At 65.3% G+C, this 16883-nt stretch overlaps 5 protein-coding genes and 2 non-coding genes across 7 annotated transcripts; 4 read left to right on the forward strand and 3 right to left on the reverse strand.

Moving 5' to 3' along the window:
* Positions 1–1100: 1100 nt before the first annotated feature.
* NDUFB10 (NADH:ubiquinone oxidoreductase subunit B10) lies at positions 1101–2676 on the forward strand. Its single transcript, XM_004596619.3, has 4 exons — positions 1101–1293; positions 2106–2244; positions 2331–2470; positions 2539–2676. Exons 1-4 carry the CDS (start codon positions 1146–1148, stop codon positions 2640–2642), a joined length of 531 nt encoding a protein of 176 aa, XP_004596676.2. The 5' UTR covers positions 1101–1145; the 3' UTR covers positions 2643–2676.
* A 72-nt stretch (positions 2677–2748) lies between these two features.
* RPS2 (ribosomal protein S2) lies at positions 2749–4254 on the reverse strand. Its single transcript, XM_058680452.1, has 6 exons — positions 4052–4254; positions 3818–3907; positions 3642–3749; positions 3109–3442; positions 2947–3038; positions 2749–2858 (listed from the first exon to the last, which is right to left on the reverse strand). The coding sequence occupies exons 1-6, from the start codon at positions 4226–4228 to the stop codon at positions 2778–2780; spliced, it is 882 nt and encodes a 293-aa protein (XP_058536435.1). The 5' UTR covers positions 4229–4254; the 3' UTR covers positions 2749–2777.
* LOC118757826 (small nucleolar RNA SNORA64/SNORA10 family) lies at positions 3493–3623 on the reverse strand. Its single transcript, XR_004995387.2, has one exon. It is a non-coding gene; the product is annotated as a small nucleolar RNA SNORA64/SNORA10 family (small nucleolar RNA).
* Positions 4255–4668: 414 nt separating the features above from the next.
* Positions 4669–4792, forward strand: LOC118757835 (small nucleolar RNA ACA64). Its single transcript, XR_004995395.2, has one exon. It is a non-coding gene; the product is annotated as a small nucleolar RNA ACA64 (small nucleolar RNA).
* Positions 4793–5909: 1117 nt separating this feature from the next.
* RNF151 (ring finger protein 151) lies at positions 5910–7182 on the forward strand. The gene is made up of 3 exons (XM_004596822.2): positions 5910–6091; positions 6217–6313; positions 6668–7182. Exons 1-3 carry the CDS (start codon positions 5925–5927, stop codon positions 7133–7135), a joined length of 732 nt encoding a protein of 243 aa, XP_004596879.2. The 5' UTR covers positions 5910–5924; the 3' UTR covers positions 7136–7182.
* Positions 7183–8605: 1423 nt separating this feature from the next.
* Positions 8606–14384, forward strand: TBL3 (transducin beta like 3). Its single transcript, XM_058681055.1, has 22 exons — positions 8606–8770; positions 9847–9898; positions 10002–10097; positions 10265–10312; positions 10412–10553; positions 10636–10720; positions 10827–10997; positions 11078–11153; positions 11232–11325; positions 11396–11577; positions 11661–11802; positions 11886–11944; positions 12023–12126; positions 12250–12397; positions 12484–12714; positions 12863–12933; positions 13087–13243; positions 13322–13380; positions 13474–13577; positions 13659–13730; positions 14032–14190; positions 14266–14384. The coding sequence occupies exons 1-22, from the start codon at positions 8730–8732 to the stop codon at positions 14382–14384; spliced, it is 2412 nt and encodes an 803-aa protein (XP_058537038.1). The 5' UTR covers positions 8606–8729.
* A 124-nt stretch (positions 14385–14508) lies between these two features.
* Positions 14509–16432, reverse strand: NOXO1 (NADPH oxidase organizer 1). Its single transcript, XM_004596824.2, has 8 exons — positions 16281–16432; positions 16125–16205; positions 15886–15961; positions 15624–15801; positions 15312–15496; positions 15110–15223; positions 14888–15005; positions 14509–14811 (listed from the first exon to the last, which is right to left on the reverse strand). The coding sequence occupies exons 1-8, from the start codon at positions 16344–16346 to the stop codon at positions 14544–14546; spliced, it is 1086 nt and encodes a 361-aa protein (XP_004596881.2). The 5' UTR covers positions 16347–16432; the 3' UTR covers positions 14509–14543.
* Between the last annotated feature and the right edge of the window lie 451 nt (positions 16433–16883).

Here is a 16883-nt window from a genome sequence, read left to right on the forward strand (position 1 = left end):
AGTCCCCAAGTGAGCCTCAATGGCTGGAGTTGAGCCGGTCCAAAGCCAGAGGCCAGGAGCCTCTTCCTGTTCTCTCACATGGTGCAGGGTCCCAAAGCTTTGGGCCGTCCTCGACTGCTTTCCCAGGCCACAAGCAGGGAGCTGGATGGGAAGCGGGGCTGCCGGGATTTTTTAAAAAATACTTTATTTGTTATTACAATGTCAGATATACAGAGAGGAGGAAAAACAGAGAGAAAGATCTTCCATCAGATGATTCACTCCCCAAGTGACCGCAATGGCTGGTGCTATGCCAATCTGAAGCCAGGAGCCAGGAGCTCTTCTGGGTTTCCCACGCAGGTGCAGGGCCTCAGGCCTTGGGTCGTCTTCAACTGCTTTCCCAGGCCACAAGCAGGGAGCTGGATGGGAAGTGGAGCTGCTGGGATTAGAACCGGCGCCCATATGGGATCCTGGTGCGTGCAAGGCGAGGACTTTAACCACTATGCTATCACGCTGGGCCCTGGATTTTTTTTTCTTAAGTAGCTCCCACATGGGTGGGTAGCAGGAACGCAAAGACTTGGACCATCCTCCGTTGCCTGCCCAGATGCATTTGAAGGGAGCTGGATCTCAGGTGGCGCACCCAGGACTTGAACCAGCGCTGCCATGCAGTGCCAGCATCTCAGACCCTGGCTGCACCCAGTCTAGGTTCTTCAGGTTCCTAGTTTATAGCTCAGTGCTCTTGTTGCTGGTCCCAACCTTTGGGCAGCAGGGGACCAACAAGCACCGTGGTCATCCAGGACATGCGCCAGTCTGGGCCAGCAAACAGCTGGTGACAGAGAATTCTACCCGCGGAGCCCCACCCCGTTTCTCCCTTATGGGCATGTCCTGAGGACAAGCCCCGCGCCCTGACCCATGCTGGTCCCTGCCGGCCCCGGTGGGGGCAGTGACACTGAGAAACACCAGGACCAGCAGCACCCAGGCCGGGGTCGGGTGTGCGCCTGCAATGACACCGAGAACCCACGCGAAGGCGCCCCGTAGGGGGACGTTTCCGAGCATGCGCAGGAGCTCGGCTGGCGAACTCCAAGTCCCAGGTGGCTTTGCGGCCGCCAGCGCGCAGGCGCAGCTGCCTAGCGCGTCCTCCGCAGTGGGCAGGAGGAGCGGCCGCCGCCATGCCGGACAGCTGGGACAAGGACGTGTACCCCGAGCCCCCGAGCCGCACTCCGGCGCCCTCGCCACAGACCTCCTTGCCCAACCCCATCACCTACCTGACGAAGGCCTTCGACCTCCTGGTGGACAGGCCAGTGACCCTGGCGAGAGGTACGGGGCGCCCCCTCGCGCCCGGGGTCCCTTGAGGGGCACGGCCGGGGGCCCTGGGAGTGCACGGCCGAGCAGCCGGGGGGCCCTGGGGGGCATTGGGGGCACGGCCGAGCAGCCGGGGGGCCCTGGGGGGCAGCACGGCCGAGCAGCCGGGGGGCATTGGGGGGCACGGCCGAGCAGCGGGGGGACATTGAGGGGCATTGGGGGGCATGGCCGAGCAGCGGGGGGGCATTGGGGGGCACGGCCGAGCAGCGGGGGGACATTGGGGGGCATTGCCGAGCAGCCGGGGCCCTGGGGGGCATTGGGGGCACGGCGGAGCAGCCGGGGGGCCCTGAGGGACATTGGGGGGCACGGCCGAGCAGCCGGGGCCCTGGGGGGCATTGGGGGGCACGGCCGAGCAGCCGGGGCCCTGGGGGGCATTGGGGGGCCCGGCCGAGCAGCGGGGGGACATTGGGGGGCACGGCCGAGCAGCCGGGGGGCTCTGGGGGACATTGGGGGGCACGGCCGAGCAGCCGGGGCCCTGGGGGGCATTGGGGGCACGGCCGAGCAGCGGGGGGACATTGGGGGGCACGGTCGAGCAGCCGGGGCCCTGGGGGGCATTGGGGGGCCCGGCCGAGCAGCGGGGGGACATTGGGGGGCACGGCAGAGCAGCCGGGGCTCTGGGGGACATTGGGGGGCACGGCCGAGCAGCCGGGGCCCTGGGGGGCATTGGGGGGGCACGGCCGAGCAGCCGGGGCCCTGGGGGGCATTGGGGGCACGGCCAGAGCCGCAGTTGTGAAAGCCGCCGCGCATCCCGGGGTCCCTCTGGGCAGACTTCATTGAGCAGCAGCGAGCCAAGAACAAGTACCACTACTACCACCGGCAGTACCGCCGCGTGCCCGACATCACCGAGTGCGCCGACAGCGACGTCCCGTGCCTTTTCGAGGCCGAGATGCAGTGGCGGCGGGACTAGTAGGTCGGGGCGGGCGGGACTGAGCGGGGGGCGGGCGGGACTGGCAGGTCGGGCGGCGGCTCAGGCAGTGCGCCCTCGGTTGCAGCAAAGTGGACCAGGAGATCGTCAACATCGTGCAGGAGCGGCTCAAGGCGTGCCAGCAGCGCGAGGGCGAGAGCTACCGGCAGCTCTGTGCGCGGGAGCTGCAGCAGTTCGCCGCCGTGTCCAAGGCCTTCCAGGACCGCTGTGAGTCAGGCCGGCCCGGGTGGGGGGCTGCGGGCAGTGCGGCGCTGCCTGACACCCCCTTCTTACAGACTACGACCTGGGCGCCCACTACTCGGCCCGCAAGTGCCTGGCCAAGCAGAAGCAACGCATGCTGGCAGAGAGGAAGGCAGCCAAGGAGGCGGCTGCGGCCTGAAGGCGCCAGCATGGCCTCCACAGAACCTCAATAAAGTGATTTCACACGGACCTCTGTGTCGGTCACTGCCCCGCCCACTGACACACACACAGAATCACACACAGAATAATTGCTTTATTTTTCTTGTGTACAAAATTAGGTGGTAGCCACAGCGGGGGCCTGGGTCCTCTGCACGGACACACGGGTGTGCGTCTTCACGAGGTGGTCCGTGAATTCCTGCCAGGAGAAGCCATTGGGATGTAGGCTCCACAGGGACAGGATGCAGCCCAAAGCCCACCTCCCCCTGGGTGGGCAGTGCGGGTACCTGGTATGGAGACTTGGTGAACACCGTCTCCTTCCAGAGGTCGGGAGTCAGGTAGCTGTAAGTCTTGGAGATGGCATCAAAGGTGGCCTTGGCTGGAAGACATGAAGGTGGGTGGCCTGCCCGGACCGGGCGCATCTCCCAGCCCACCTGAGCCCCACCTACCGAAGTTGCCGAGGGTGGCGGTGCAGCCGCGGGCCGAGGTGTAGCAGTCATCAATACCAGCCATCATGAGCAGCTTCTTGGGCACCGGAGCCGACACGATGCCAGTGCCACGGGGCGCGGGGATGAGCCGCACTAGGACGGAGCCGCAGCGCCCCGTCACCTTGCAGGGCACTGTGTGGGGCTTACCGATCTTGTTGCCCCAGTAGCCTCGGCGCACCGGCACGATGGACAGCTTGGCGAGGATGATGGCGCCCCGGATGGCCGTGGCCACCTCCTTGGAGCACTTGACGCCCAGGCCCACGTGGCCGTTGTAGTCCCCAATGGCGACGAAGGCCTGCGGGAGCGCGTGTCAGGGAGGGAGGCCCTCGCAGCACCCCGCCCCGCGTCTGTCGCGCCCCCGGGTCGGGAGGGGCCACGGCGGGGCCAGTCCCAGGCCCCGGGGCCGCCTGGCTCTCTCTCCCCTTTACGAAGGCCGCACGGGGGTGGGCGGCGCGGCCGTGCAGAGCTGGGAGAGCGCGGCGCGCGGGCGGTACCTTGAAGCGGGTGCGCTGGCCGGCGCGCGTCTGCTTCTGCACCGGCATGATCTTCAGCACCTCGTCCTTGAGGGACGCGCCCAGGAAGAAGTCGATGATCTCCGACTCCTAGGGCGGAAGGCGGGGGCGTCACGCGGGCCGGGGCGCGGCGCGCTCCCTCGCACGGGGCCCCGTACCTTGATGGGCAGCGAGAACAGGTAGATCTCCTCCAGGGACTTGATCTTCATGTCCTTCACCAGGCGGCCCAGCTTGGTGACGGGGATCCACTAGAGAGCGAGCGAGCGAGTGGGGGCGGCGCGGGGAGCCCGGGTGTCTCCGCGCCCACCGCCCCGCGCCTCCCCGCGTCCCGCCCGCGCCCACCGCCCCGCGCCTCCCCGCGTCCCGCCCGCGTCCCGCCCGCGCCCACCTACCTCCTTGTCCTCGGCCTTGCCGCCGCGCGCTCCCCGACCCCGGCCGCGCCCACGTCCCCGGCCGCGCCCGCGACCGCGCAGCCCGCTGCCGAAGCCGCCGCGGAAGCCGCCTCGGCCTCCCATGCCGGGGCCCCCCGGGCCTCCCGGGCCTCCTGCTGCACCGGCGTCATCCGCCATTTGCTGCGGAAAACAAAGTCGCCGGCCCGTCAGGCCCCGCGTCCGCCGCGCAGCGGCCCCGGGCGGGAAGCGCGGGCGCCAGAGGCCGATGGCCGCCGACCGTCCCCGCCGCGCTGCGCGCCGCCATCCGGCACGGACACTCACGTGTTCTCCCGGAGAAAAAGAAGACAGGCCAGAAGCAAGCCGCAGCCTTTATACCTTACCTAGCATCGCGAGATCTCGGCTGCTCCTTGCTCCCGCCCCGCTCGTCTCTGGCAGGCTGCGATTGGCTCCGAGGTTCCCAGGCCCCGCCTCTCCGAGCCGTGCTCTGCGCGCGCCTGCGCGTTCCTTCCGCTCGTGGCCGGGGGACTTGAGGGAACGCCCGGGCTGGTATAAAGGCCGGCCGATCCGGCGTTCCGGGCTCCCTTTCTGTAAGGCACGTTCTTCCCCGCGAAGACGCCGCCGCCTGAAAGTCGCCCCGTCCGTGCCCGTGGCCGCGGTGAGACTCGGCGCCTACAGCCACCGGGGCTTCAGCTCGCGCCCCGCTGCCTCGTGCGGGGGCGTGAAACGCAGGCCCCGACAGTGGTGGCCGCGCTGACCGCTTCCCGCGTGTCCCCGCAGGACGAAGCCGCCGGACATGACGGCAGCGGACGGAGGGTTGTCGGCGTGCGGTGAGGGCTGAGCCGGCCTGCCCGCGAGGGATGCGTGCTTGTCTGTGACAAAGCTGCCCACGTTGGGCCCGGCGCCGTGGCCTAGCAGCTAAAGTCTTTCTTTGGAACGGGGCGGGATCCCATATGGGCGCAGGTTCTAATCCCGGCAGCTCCACTTCCCATCCAGCTCCCTGCTTGTGGCCTGGGAAAGCAGTCGAGGACGGCCCAAAGCCTTGGGACCCTGCACCCACGTGGGAGACCTGGAGGAAGCTCCTGGCTCCGGATCGGCGCAGCTCTGGCCATTGTGGTCACTTGGGGAGGGAATCGACGGATGGAAGACCGTTCTCTCTGTCTCTTCTTCTCTGTTTATATCTGACTTTGAAATAAAAATAAGTTGGCCACCTTTCCTCTGCGTGTTCTGGTCTGGTCTCCCTCGCTGCCCCTGTCCAGCGCCCGTGGGGGACAGCGGGAGGTGCTGCAGTCTGTCCAGCCACAGGGCCTCGCGGGTCCTCGCTGCCGTCAGCATTGAGCGATGGAGTCCAGCAAACTGGATGGCTTGACCCGGAAGGACCTTATGCTGCCTGGCCGGGTCTGGTCCTGGCTGCCCTTATTTGTGTATGTAGCACCACGGGTCAAGTCGGTCCTGCTACTCGGTACCAGCCTCTGGCTAACGAGCTGGGTGCTGTGGCCACATGGTGGGGGGGCGACTGAGGGGCCAGTGGCCGTGCTGGGCCTCAGCCTGGTCAAGTGCCACCTAGCTCAAGGTCTCAGTGGGCTGTGGGCCACAGCTGTGATTGGCCTGTGCCGGACAATGCCACTATGAGGTCAGCGGACAGCAGCTCTGAAATACCTGCTCCCCGGCCTCGGCCCTCAGTGCGGCAGCCTACCCAGAGTCGGTCATGGTGAGAGGCCTCCTGCCCCTGGCCAGGAACTTTTCTGTCTACTGCCGAGCGCCCATGGGCGGCGGGTGCCCCTGTGGCAGCATGGCCTGTCCAAGTGGGTCCTGGGCCCCCTTCCCTTCCGCAAGCCTCGCAGCTGTGTGCAGAGCTGGGGGCCGGAGCTTGACGATGCGGCCCTTGTCCTTGCAGAGCGGTGGGTATGACCTCAACCTCTTCACCAGCACCTTGGACTGCAGCTTCCTCTGCTCCGTCTGCCGTGGCGTACTCAAGAGGCCCGTGAGGCTGCCATGCGCCCACACCTTCTGCAAGAAGTGCATCCTCCAGTGGCTGGCCAGGTGCTGCCAGCTCCTGGGGACAGCCACTCCAGCATGAACAGGGACCCCTGGGTGCTCCTTGCCCCCACCCCGGGGAGAGCTCCCCCTCCCCATCACCAGCACTTACCTACTGTGCCTCCTTGCAGACAAAAGACGTGTCCGTGCTGCAGGAAGGAGGTGAAGAGGAGAAAGCTGGTGCACGTGAACAAGCTGCGGAGAAGCATCGGCCGCCTGGAAGTGAAGGTAGCTGCCGCAGCCTGCCACCTGCCGGTTCCCGCGAGGGCAGCTCTGGACACCCCAGACCCCAGTGTGCTCCTGCCACGCCACCTGCCGGTCACTTCGGCAAGTGACCCTTCTAGGCTGTGAGCCTTTTCTGAGGATGAAGTCCCTGGGGGCTGGCCATGGCTTCCCAGCCCCCCAGTGTTTACAGTGGAGGGGAAAGCCTGGCACGCACAACCACCCTCGGAACGTCGACTTTCTGGTCCTCTCTTCTCCCCCCACCACCTCAACGAGGTCCCCACTGGGCAGAGCAGTGTCACGCAGGGGGGTTCCTGGTGTCCTGGCTGTACTCACACAGGCCTCTCCCCCATTCCCCAGTGCAAGAACGCCGAGGCTGGATGCCTGGTCACATGCCCCCTGGCCCGTCGCAGGGAGCACCAGGACTCATGCCCGTTTGAGCTGACAGCTTGCCCCAACGAGGGGTGCACCGCACAGGTGCTGCGGGGCGCCCTAGCTGACCATCAGCTGCACTGCATGCAAAGTGCCCGCCAGCTCTGCCCGCTGGGGTGTGGGGCCACTGTGGGCCCAGCGGAGCGCGCAGGACACAACTGCTACCGCGAGCTGCGTGATGCCTGGAGCGCACGCCAGGAACGCAGCCGGGCCCTGCTGCTGCGCCTGCTGCAGCGCCTGCGCCAGGTGCACCGCACCACCAGCCTCATCCGCCGGCAGCTGGCACAGCTGGGCAACTTCCTGGAGGAAGACGACATCCTGCTGGCCGGCACCTCCCAGGGTGCTGAGGCTACACCAGGAAGCAGGAGCGGGGCTCAGGGCCAAAGTACCTTATAAGTAGACGGGTAAATAAACCTGGTGCCCGGGCCTGGTCCACCTCATTACGTCTGTGCAAACTGACTTCCTGTTTTGTCACACCTGTGTCCCTTGCTGACTTGGTTTCCCGAGCCCTGCAGCCCTCACCCACCGGGGCGCCTTGGCCCTTCTCCCTTGTCACTAAGCTGTCCCCTGGCCAGTCTTGCTGGCGCCATCGCCCATTGCACAGCACTCAGAACTCCTCGCCTAAGCCACGTCGTCCTCAGCACAGCCAGCAGGTACACGCGTCCTGGCCCTGCTGCGTGACAGAAGTGGTGTCATTTCCCAGGAACTACCTGAGGGGCCCACTGATCTCCCCCTCCGTGCAGCCCCACTAAGCGCCGGACACATTCACCCTGGGAAGTGCTGGCCATCCACGGCCAGAAGCAGGGGTCTAGGCACCTTCGGTGGGCTCTGCGGTAGCTGTCAGGATACCTCTCCCACCACCCGCTTTGAAGCCGTGCCTCCCAGGCCTGGTGTTACAGCCCTGGGACACTGCTGTTTGTAGTAGTCCATCTGCTGACCACTGCACTGCCGAGCAGCTCCAAGCTCACCTGGGAAAGCACGGGAGGATGGCCCAGCGTCTGGGAAGCTGCTGGCTTTTGGCTTTGTCTTGGCCCAGCCACAGCTGTTCTTGCCATTTGGGAGATGAACTAGCATGTGGAAAATACTCGATTCTCCCGTATGCCTTTCAAGTTAATTAAGAAGACTACCTTTTGGGGTCTGCATTTGGGCTGGTGTAGACGCCTGGGTCTCACGCGGGAGTGCCTGAGTTTGAAACCAGCTCTTCCTGACTTCAGCCTCTGGGTCATGTCCACATTGAGCAGCAACAGAGGGTGGCCCAGGCCGGGGCGGGGGGCGGGGGGGAGGTCCTGCCACCTGTGCAGGAGACCCTGATGAAGCTCCTGGCTTCCCAGCCACTGGGAGTGAACCAGTGAGGCTGCTCTCAGAAATTCTCTCAAGTAAACAAAATCTTTAAAAAAAAAAAAAAGTTTTTGGCCCTGCGGCGTGGCCTAGCGGCTAAAGTCCTCGCCTTGAAAGCCCCAGGATCCCATATGGGCGCCGGTTCTAATCCCGGCAGCTCCACTTCCCATCCAGCTCCCTGCTTGTGGCCTGGGGAAGCAGGAGAGGACGGCCCAAAGCTTTGGGACACTGCACCCGCGTGGGAGACCTGGAGGAGGTTCCTGGTCCCGGCATCGGATCGGCCCGCACCGGCCCGTTGAGGCTCACTTGGGGAGTGAAACATCGGATGGAAGATCTTCCTCTCTGTCTCTCCTCCTTTCTGTATATCCGGCTTTCCAATAACAATAAAAAATCTTTAAAAAAAAATAAAATAAAATAAAAAAGTTTTTAAATAAATCTTAAACAAATGGGCCAATCCAGGGAGTCAAAAACACACCAGACCGGAAACGCCCCTACCAGCTTCCACTTTCCGGCTACCGCCCACATCAAAGATGGCGCTATGGCTTGCTACTCCTGAGGGAGCCTTGTCGCGGGCGGTGACGCCATCAGAAGGAGCCGGGAGTGCGTGTGGACTGGCTGTTTTCCCACGCGGCGGCGGCGTTTCCCGCGTGAGATGGACGAGCCCGCGGCCGCAGTTGGCCGCTTCAAGGCCAAGTGAGTCCGGGGGAGCCGAGCTGGGGGTCGTGGACGCCAGCGCCGGCCCGTGCCGCCGGCGTGCAGGAGGGACTGGAGTCCCTGCTGCGGGAGACAGGAGACCCGGAGGAGGGCCAGCAGGGGCCTTGTCCAGCACCGACCTGGCTGGGCAGGGACGCGCCCGGCGCCCAGCAGCGTGCGAAGCAAGAGGGACATAGTGCGGCCTCCGGGTTGAGGGGGGAAGGGGCCGTCAGGCTGGGGATGAAGGGGGCGGTGTGGGTGCTCGGTGGTTGGGATTCCTGGCCTGGGTGCTGCCGCCCAGCACCTGGTGGGGCGAAAGCTGGCGGGGTGCCTTCCCTGACTCCAGCACACCTCGTACCTGTGGGACCCCAGGGTCTGCTCTATTTTAATTTATTTAAAAGGTAGAATAATGCAGAGTGCTCCGGCCAGCGGAACCAGTCACGTGGACAGGGAGAGGGTCTGGGGATGAAGCACCGACGGGAGACCAGTGATGGTAGAAGTCGCTGCGATGTCTCCTTCCCGTCCCTTTAAACCCCTCCCCCCAAGTCCTTTGGCCAAGCGATTGGATACAGCTGAGTCCAGCTAGTCTAGGTGTTTCTCAGCCTGTGCTGCTGTAGCCGCAAGCCCAGTTCCTGTTACCGCTCAGCTTAACACGCGCTGTTAACTCCTTCACCCACAACACGACAGATCTTCCATCCGCTGGTTCATTTCCCAAATGGCCACAACAGCCAGTGTTGGGCCAGGCCCGAGCCAGGAGCCAGGAGCTTCTTCCGGGTCTCCCACGCAGGCGCAGGGTCCCAAGGCTTTGGGCCGTCCTCGACTGCTTTCCCAGGCCACAAGCAGGCAGCTGGATGGGAGGTGGAGCTGCTGGGACTCGCAGCTGCAGGGCCATGTGGGTGTCACAGGTGGAGGCTTACTTTGCTACCCCACAGCACCAGCCCCTAACGTAAGGCCTCCCCATGCTGCCACCCAGAAGCTCCTCAAGGGCAGGGGCCTGTTGAGGTCACTCAGGACAGCACTTGGCGTGTGGTAGGGCAGGACAGAGATGACCCCCAGCTCCCCGCTTCTCTTTCCAGCTATGCCGTCGAACGCAAGCTTGAGCCGTTCTACAAGGGCGGGAAGGCACAGGTGCATTCTCTGGGGGGCAAGTGGGAGTGGGTGGTTGGGTCCCTGAGGTTGGGGCGCTGGCCCACCCCCACAAGCATTGCCTTGACTGAGGATCTGTCCACAGCTGGATGGGACTGGCCAGCACCTGTTCTGTGTGTGTGGCAGCCGAGTCAACATCCTGGATGTGGCCTCAGGGGCTGTGCTGCGGAGCCTGGAGCAGGTGAGGGCTGGAAGGGCAGCCCACTGCCACGTCCCCTGTGTGCCCAAGGACCGGGCGGCTGGAGGGATGGCAGCCCACTGCCACGTTCCCCCGTGTGCCCAGGGACCGGGGCAGCTAGAAGGGCAGCCTACCTTCATGGCTCTCTGGGCCCCTCCTTCCCAAACTAGGATGACCAAGAGGACATCACTGCCTTCGACCTCAGCCCCGACAATGAGGTAGGCCAGGGCAGAGGTGGGCTCCGGCTTCTCCCTCCCTTGGAGTGGACACGCATGCTCCTACCCGCCACTTGCTCCAGCTAACTGCCGTCTCCCCAGGTGCTGGTGACAGCCAGCCGGGCACTGCTGCTGGCTCAGTGGGCGTGGCGGGAGGGCACGGTCACCCGCCTGTGGAAGGCCATACACACAGCCCCGGTGGCTACCATGGCCTTCGACCCAACCTCCACACTGCTAGCCACCGGTAGGTCCACTGCTGGGCCAGGGGGCAGCTAGGGCGGGAGCTGTGGACGCACTGGCTCCGTCATCTGAGTGTGTTCCCACAGGTGGCTGTGACGGCGCCGTGCGTGTGTGGGACGTAGTGCGGCATTACGGGACGCACAACCTCCGGGGCTGCCCTGGAGTCGTTCAGTGAGTGGGAGCTGGCGAGCAGGCAGGCCCCAGCGGGTGGAGGCCCCAGTCCCGCGGGCAGCACCACTCACTGAATGACGCCACTCACTGTCCCTCCCGTCCACAGCCTGGTGGCCTTCCACCCAGACCCCGCCCGCCTGCTGCTCTTCTCCTCAGCGGCAGATGCTGCCATCCGCGTGTGGTCGCTGCAGGACCGGTCCTGCCTCGCCGTGCTGGCTGCCCACTACAGCTCGGTCACCTCCCTGGCCTTCAGCAAGGATGGCCACACCATGCTGAGGTCGGCAGCGGGCCGTGCGGGAGAGTGAAGCCGAGGGGGCGGTGGCAGCCCGGGAGCTGACGTAGTCGTTTCGCCCTCAGTTCTGGTCGGGACAAGATCTGCATCATCTGGGACCTCCGGAACTACCAGGTCACGAGAACCGTACCCGTGTTTGAGGTGGGGTACCTGTGGGTCAGGGCTGGGGGCAGGGGTCACAGGGTCATGACCGCAGCCTTAGATGTGGCTTGTCCCCAGAGCGTGGAGGCTGCCGTGCTACTCCCGGAGGAGCCAGCTCCGGACCTGGGTGTGACGTCCCCAGGCCTGCACTTCCTGACCGCTGGTGACCAAGGTACCTGGGGGGAGGGCAGGGCCTGGGGGAGGCCCACGGCCGAGAGTCAGCCGCTTGTGTCCTGGGGCAGGTGCACTGCGCGTGTGGGAGGCGGCTTCTGGACAGTGTGTGCACACGCAGCCGCGGTGGCCAGGCCCCGGGCGGGAGCTGAGCCACTGCAGCCTGGCCCCCGCCGCCGGCCTACTGCTGACCGTCACCACGGACCACAACCTGCTGCTTTACAACGTGCGTTCCCTGCAGCTGCAGAAGCAGGTGAGCGCGCTCTCCCAGCCGTGGGGTCTGGGTGGGCGCCTGGTCCTCCACTAATCCCAGCTGGGCCGTGTGCTGTTCCCCAGTTTGCTGGCTACAGTGAGGAGGTGCTGGATGTGCGGTTCCTCGGGCCTGAGGATTCCCATATTGTCGTGGCCTCCAACAGCTCCTGCCTCAAAGTGTTCGAGCTGCAGACGTCAGCCTGCCAGCTGCTGCCTGGCCACACAGGCAAGTGGGGCTCAGCTCTGCAATCCGCCATCCCCCTCCCCTTGCTGTGACCAGCTTCTGACCACCCTCCCTGCTTCCCCCAGACACTGTCCTGGCCCTGGATGTGTTCCGGAAGGGATGGCTGTTTGCCAGCTGTGCCAAGGTGAGGTTCCTGAGGTGTCTGGGGGGGTGGAGTCAGGCCCCTGACTCATTGTTCTCCCCATGCTCCTTCTGTGCCCAGGATCACAGTGTCCGCATCTGGAGGATGAGCAAGGCTGGCCAGGTGTCCTGTGTGGCTCAGGGCTCTGGGCACACGCATAGCGTGGGCGCCATCTGCTGCTCCAGGTAGTGGGCCAGGGCTGCACCCCAGGGTGGTGCCCTCACTTGGGGCGGAGTGAGCCCCAGCCTGTGGTCTGTGGCATGCCAGCGGCTCAGGCTCAGCCATGTCCCCTCCCTGTCTGCTTGCAGGCTCAAGGAGTCCTTCCTGGTGACCGGCAGTCAGGACTGCACAGTGAAGCTGTGGCCACTGCCTGGGGCCCTGTTGGCCAAGGGTACAAGCCCAGGTGACGGGCCCACACTCCTGCAAGTCCAGACCACCCAGCGCTGCCATGACAAGGTGGGTGACTGCATGTGTCCACCAGGCTGGGGGTTGGGGTGTGTCCCAGCCCCTGCTGCAGTGGGCTGAGCTTGTTTCGTCACCAGGATATCAACAGTGTGGCTGTCGCTCCCAATGACAAGCTGATGGCTACGGGCTCACAGGATCGTACAGCCAAGCTCTGGGCCCTGCCACAGTGCCAGCTGCTCGGCGTGTTCGCCGGCCACCGGCGTGGCGTGTGGTGTGTCCAGTTCTCGCCCATGGACCAGGTGCTGGCCACCGCCTCAGCTGACGGCACAGTCAAGCTCTGGTCGCTACAAGACTTCAGCTGCCTCAAGGTCCACAGGGACCCCTGCACCCCACCCCACTGCACCCTGCTGCCCCCATCTCACCCCACAGGGACCCCTGCACCCCACCGCACTGCACCCTGCTGCCCCCATCCCACCCCACAGGGACCCCTGCACCACCTTCTCCCTCACCCCACAGACATTCGAGGGGCATGACGCATCAGTGCTGAAGGTGGTCTTCGTGAGCCGTGGCACACAGCTGCTGTCGAGGTATGTGAGCTGGGTGGGCGGTGGGGATAGGCCTTGGGGTCCCCTGCCCCCGGGGCAGACCCAGCAGAAGTGGGGGGCAGGCCTTGGCAGACCCAGTGGGAGTGATGGCAGTGGGCCTGGGCGTGAGCTGCTCCCCACTGCACCCACGCCCAGCGGCTCTGACGGGCTGGTGAAGCTCTGGACCATCAAGAACAACGAGTGTGTGCGGACACTGGATGCTCACGAGGACAAGATCTGGGGCCTGCACTGCAGCCGACTGGATGACCGTGCCCTCACCGGTGCCAGTGACTCCCGTGTCATTGTCTGGAAGGTTCTGAGCCCGGGGCAGGGGTGTGGTGGTGCTGCGGGAAGGGGGGCCTGGGCCCAGTCTGACCTGAGCTGACCCCAGGATGTGACGGAGGCGGAGCAGGCAGAGGCACAGGTCAGGCACGAGGAGCAAGTGGTCAGGTAGGTCTTGGGCAGACCTTGGCTGGGCGCAGGCTGTGCCCTCAGCCCCAGGACTGTCTCCGAGGGACCCTGTCCTTCTCGTCCCCGCATCAGACAGCAGGAACTCGACAACCTACTGCACGAGAGACGCTACCTCCGAGCGCTGGGCCTTGCCATCTCCCTGGACCGGCCCCACACAGTGCTGACAGTTATCCAGGGTCAGTGCCCGTCCTGGGGGTGGGCTGGGGCCAGCAGATGGCTCGGAATCCTCAAGTTCCCTGCCTCCTGCGCCCCCACAGCCATCCAGAAGGACCCTGAGGCCCGAGAGAAGCTGGAGGCCACGGTGCTCCGACTGCGCAGGGACCAGAAAGGTCTGGCTGCCAGGCGGGGAAGGTTGTGGGGGAGCAGCCCATCAGGCAGGATGACCGACCAACTACCCATAGAGCCAGGGGGACCTGCTGCACTGGCCAGAAGAGGCCCTGGGTCAAGGGGGGGGTGGCCCAGCAGGCAGGGGGGCCAACCAGCCTCCTGCCCACAGAGGCCCTGCCTGGGTCCGGGTGGGGTGGCCCAGTAGGCAGGGGGGCCAACCAGCCTCCTGCCCACAGAGGCCCTGCCTGGGTCAAGGGGGGGTGGCCCAGCAGGCAGAGGGGCCAACCAGCCTCCTGCCCACAGAGGCCCTGCTGCGATTCTGCGTCACGTGGAACACCAACTCACGCCACTGTCATGAGGCCCAGGCTGTGCTGGGTGTGCTCCTGCGGCACGAGGACCCCCAGGAACTGCTGGCCTATGAGGGCGTGCGAGCCACTCTGGAGGCCCTGCTGCCCTACACTGGTGAGTGGGCATGCCTGGGTGGGGCAGCACATGGGCACACAGCCCACTAAACCCCACCTTCTCTGTACTCCCCAGAGCGGCACTTCCAGCGGCTCAGCCGGACACTGCAGGCAGCCACCTTCCTGGATTTCCTGTGGCACAACATGAAGCTGTCCCCCCTCCCTGCAGTGCCCCCAGCCCTCCCGAATACATAAGAGTGCACCTGTGTGTGTCTGGCTCAGTTTGTGTGTCTGGGCACCCCCGCTGGCGCAGTGACAGGGTTCTGGCATCCCTGGGACTTTATTGAGGGGGCATGGGAAATCACAGCCTACTGGCTCTGCCAGCTGGGGAACCTCCACATCACCACCCCCAGCTCACACAGCTCCACACTCCTGGTGGTCCTGGCGCCCTGGATGGCAGCCCAGGGCCCTGCGGGTAATGGTGCAACAGCGGCTCTGGATGGCACTGGGTGTTGGGCGAGCGGGCACGGTGGGCGGAATCACGCGGACCTTGCTGTGTTCCTGGGATCCGAAGGCTCCTGTTGTAGCCTCCCCACCGTGGAGCACTGGCCCGCTCAAGAGCACGCCCAGGGCTTCCTGCCTCAGCAACACTGCAGGCAAAAGGCCAGTCTGGCCGCCATACCTGTAGGGCAGGTGGGGCTTGGTCAGGGGTTCCCTGCTCTGTGGGCTCAGCCTGGACAAAGCCCCGCCCTGCGCACCTGCACAGCCACCATCCTCGGTCCGACTTCTCCAGCACACACACGCGTGCCCCTGCAGGCACCGACAGCTCATCCGCGCGGCCACCCTCGTAGGCGCAGGCAGCAAAGAAATGGGCCCCTGGCAGTGGGCATTTGGAAGTCACTGCTGGGCCTCAGGGTCCTCCACCTTGCCCAGCCCTCCCTCACTGCAGTGTCCCCCTGAGTTGAGGGGAGTGGACTCACCGCTGTTCTCCAGCAACGGGTAGCCCTCCGGGCCCTGGCTGGGAGTCACCTCTTCCAGGTAGGGGGCCGGGAACCAGGCTGTCTGCTGGTCCTCATTTGCCACTAGCCACCAGCCTGTGCACAGGAGGCAAGTGGGGCTCAGACCCCCAAGCCACTGGAACTGGGTCAGAAAGGCCACTTCCCCAGCCAGGCTGGGACTAACCTGAGGGGTGGCGCAGCAGCACATCCAGGCTCTCGTGGGCCTGTGTCTGGAAGGGCCTGCCCCGAGTGTCCTGGGTGTGGAAGGGCCGCAGACAGGGCAGCCGCTGCGCCTCCAGGCTATGGATAGCAAGCTGGCCAGCAGAACGCGGCAGCACGGGCTCTTCGGGTGCCGGCAGTATTACCAGGCTGGGGAGGAAGCCAGAGCAGCTAAGCTAGGTAGGGCAGGTGGAGGGGCACCCACAAGTCCACCCAGCTGCTCTCTGCTCTTCCCTTTCTAGGGCCCCCTCTGTGGGCTGGGAGCTGCGTTAGGCACCTGCCAGGGGGCAGCATGGACTCCAGGTCCAGGGGTTGTGGTGTGAAGAATCCCACAAGCGCTGGGCTCCGGGACACACGCTCCTCCGCGGCCAGCAGCGCCCGCGTGTAGGTCTCCAGCAGCCGCAGGCGCGCCAACCCGCGGCCTGTGCGTCCCCCTCTGGCTAACAGCGGAGCATCTGCAGGCACAGGACACGCTATGAGGGCCCGCTGGGGGCTCCCTGAACCTCCCCACACCCACACACAGGCTGGCTTGGCCTGACCAGGAAGCTTGGGGAGGACGCGGTCGGATCTCCGCAGCAGGCCCGCCTCCACCGGGAAGGTCTCCTTGAGGGACTTCTGAGGAAAAGAAGCCAGGTTTCTGTCTCCCGGAGCTGCCCGGCCTCCAGGGCAGGACACGGCTTCCCCCCACCCTGCCAGGGAGTCACAGGGCCCAGAAGCCCCAAGGTGGTGAGGGTGGAGGGTCACAGGTGGGTCGCTCCTACACCCCAGGGTCACTCACTCTGAGCTGCTTGAACTCATCCCAGCTCCTGCGAACCAAGGTGTCGCTGCCATCTGACCAGCACACAGAGAAGGCATATGTCTGCAGGAAGGAAGATAAAGGGGCTGGGCGGGGGTCCACACTGCCCACCACCAGGACTGTCAGGCCCGTCAGTACCTGCAGCTGCTCCGTCTGCACCAGGGCTGCCCTGCGCACTGACACCGGGTGCCTGGGTTTGGGCATCGCTGGCTGGGATGGGTAGACAGTGGCTCCTGTCCTAGTAGCTCACTCCCTGGCAGTCCAGCAGGAAGCCTGAAGGGTGGAATTCCCCGCAGATGCCCCAAGTGCGTCCCTGGGAAGCTGCCCCGCCCTGGGTTCTTGGCAGTGACCTGCCGTCTCCCATTTGCTGCCTGCAGGAGGATGTTAGCACAGGGCGGAGGAAGGAGGGAGGGACGAGCTGCCACCTGGCAGGTGTGCAAGGCTGTTCTGAGGGAGGTACAGGAAGGAGTGGGGCCCTTCCAGGAGGGGAGGGTGATCCAAGAGCCCGCCTGTCGGTGCTGATCACGGAAGAGGAAGTTTGTGTCAAGTGACCCCAACTAGGGGGTCACTCCACAGTGCTGGCCCTAGCAGGGGGGCTCGGGAACGAGCTCTGGACTGTGGTCAGTAGTGAGCTGGAAGGGTGGCCCTGGACTGGCTGGGCAAAGGGCTCACCCAGGTGCCCACCTCGCTAGGGTGTACCAGAGGCTCCTGTCTGTGTGTGTGTGTGTGGGGGGGGCCACC

Source organism: Ochotona princeps, chromosome 24 (genome assembly GCF_030435755.1).
Source record: "Ochotona princeps isolate mOchPri1 chromosome 24, mOchPri1.hap1, whole genome shotgun sequence".
Classification (NCBI taxonomy): domain Eukaryota; kingdom Metazoa; phylum Chordata; class Mammalia; order Lagomorpha; family Ochotonidae; genus Ochotona; species Ochotona princeps.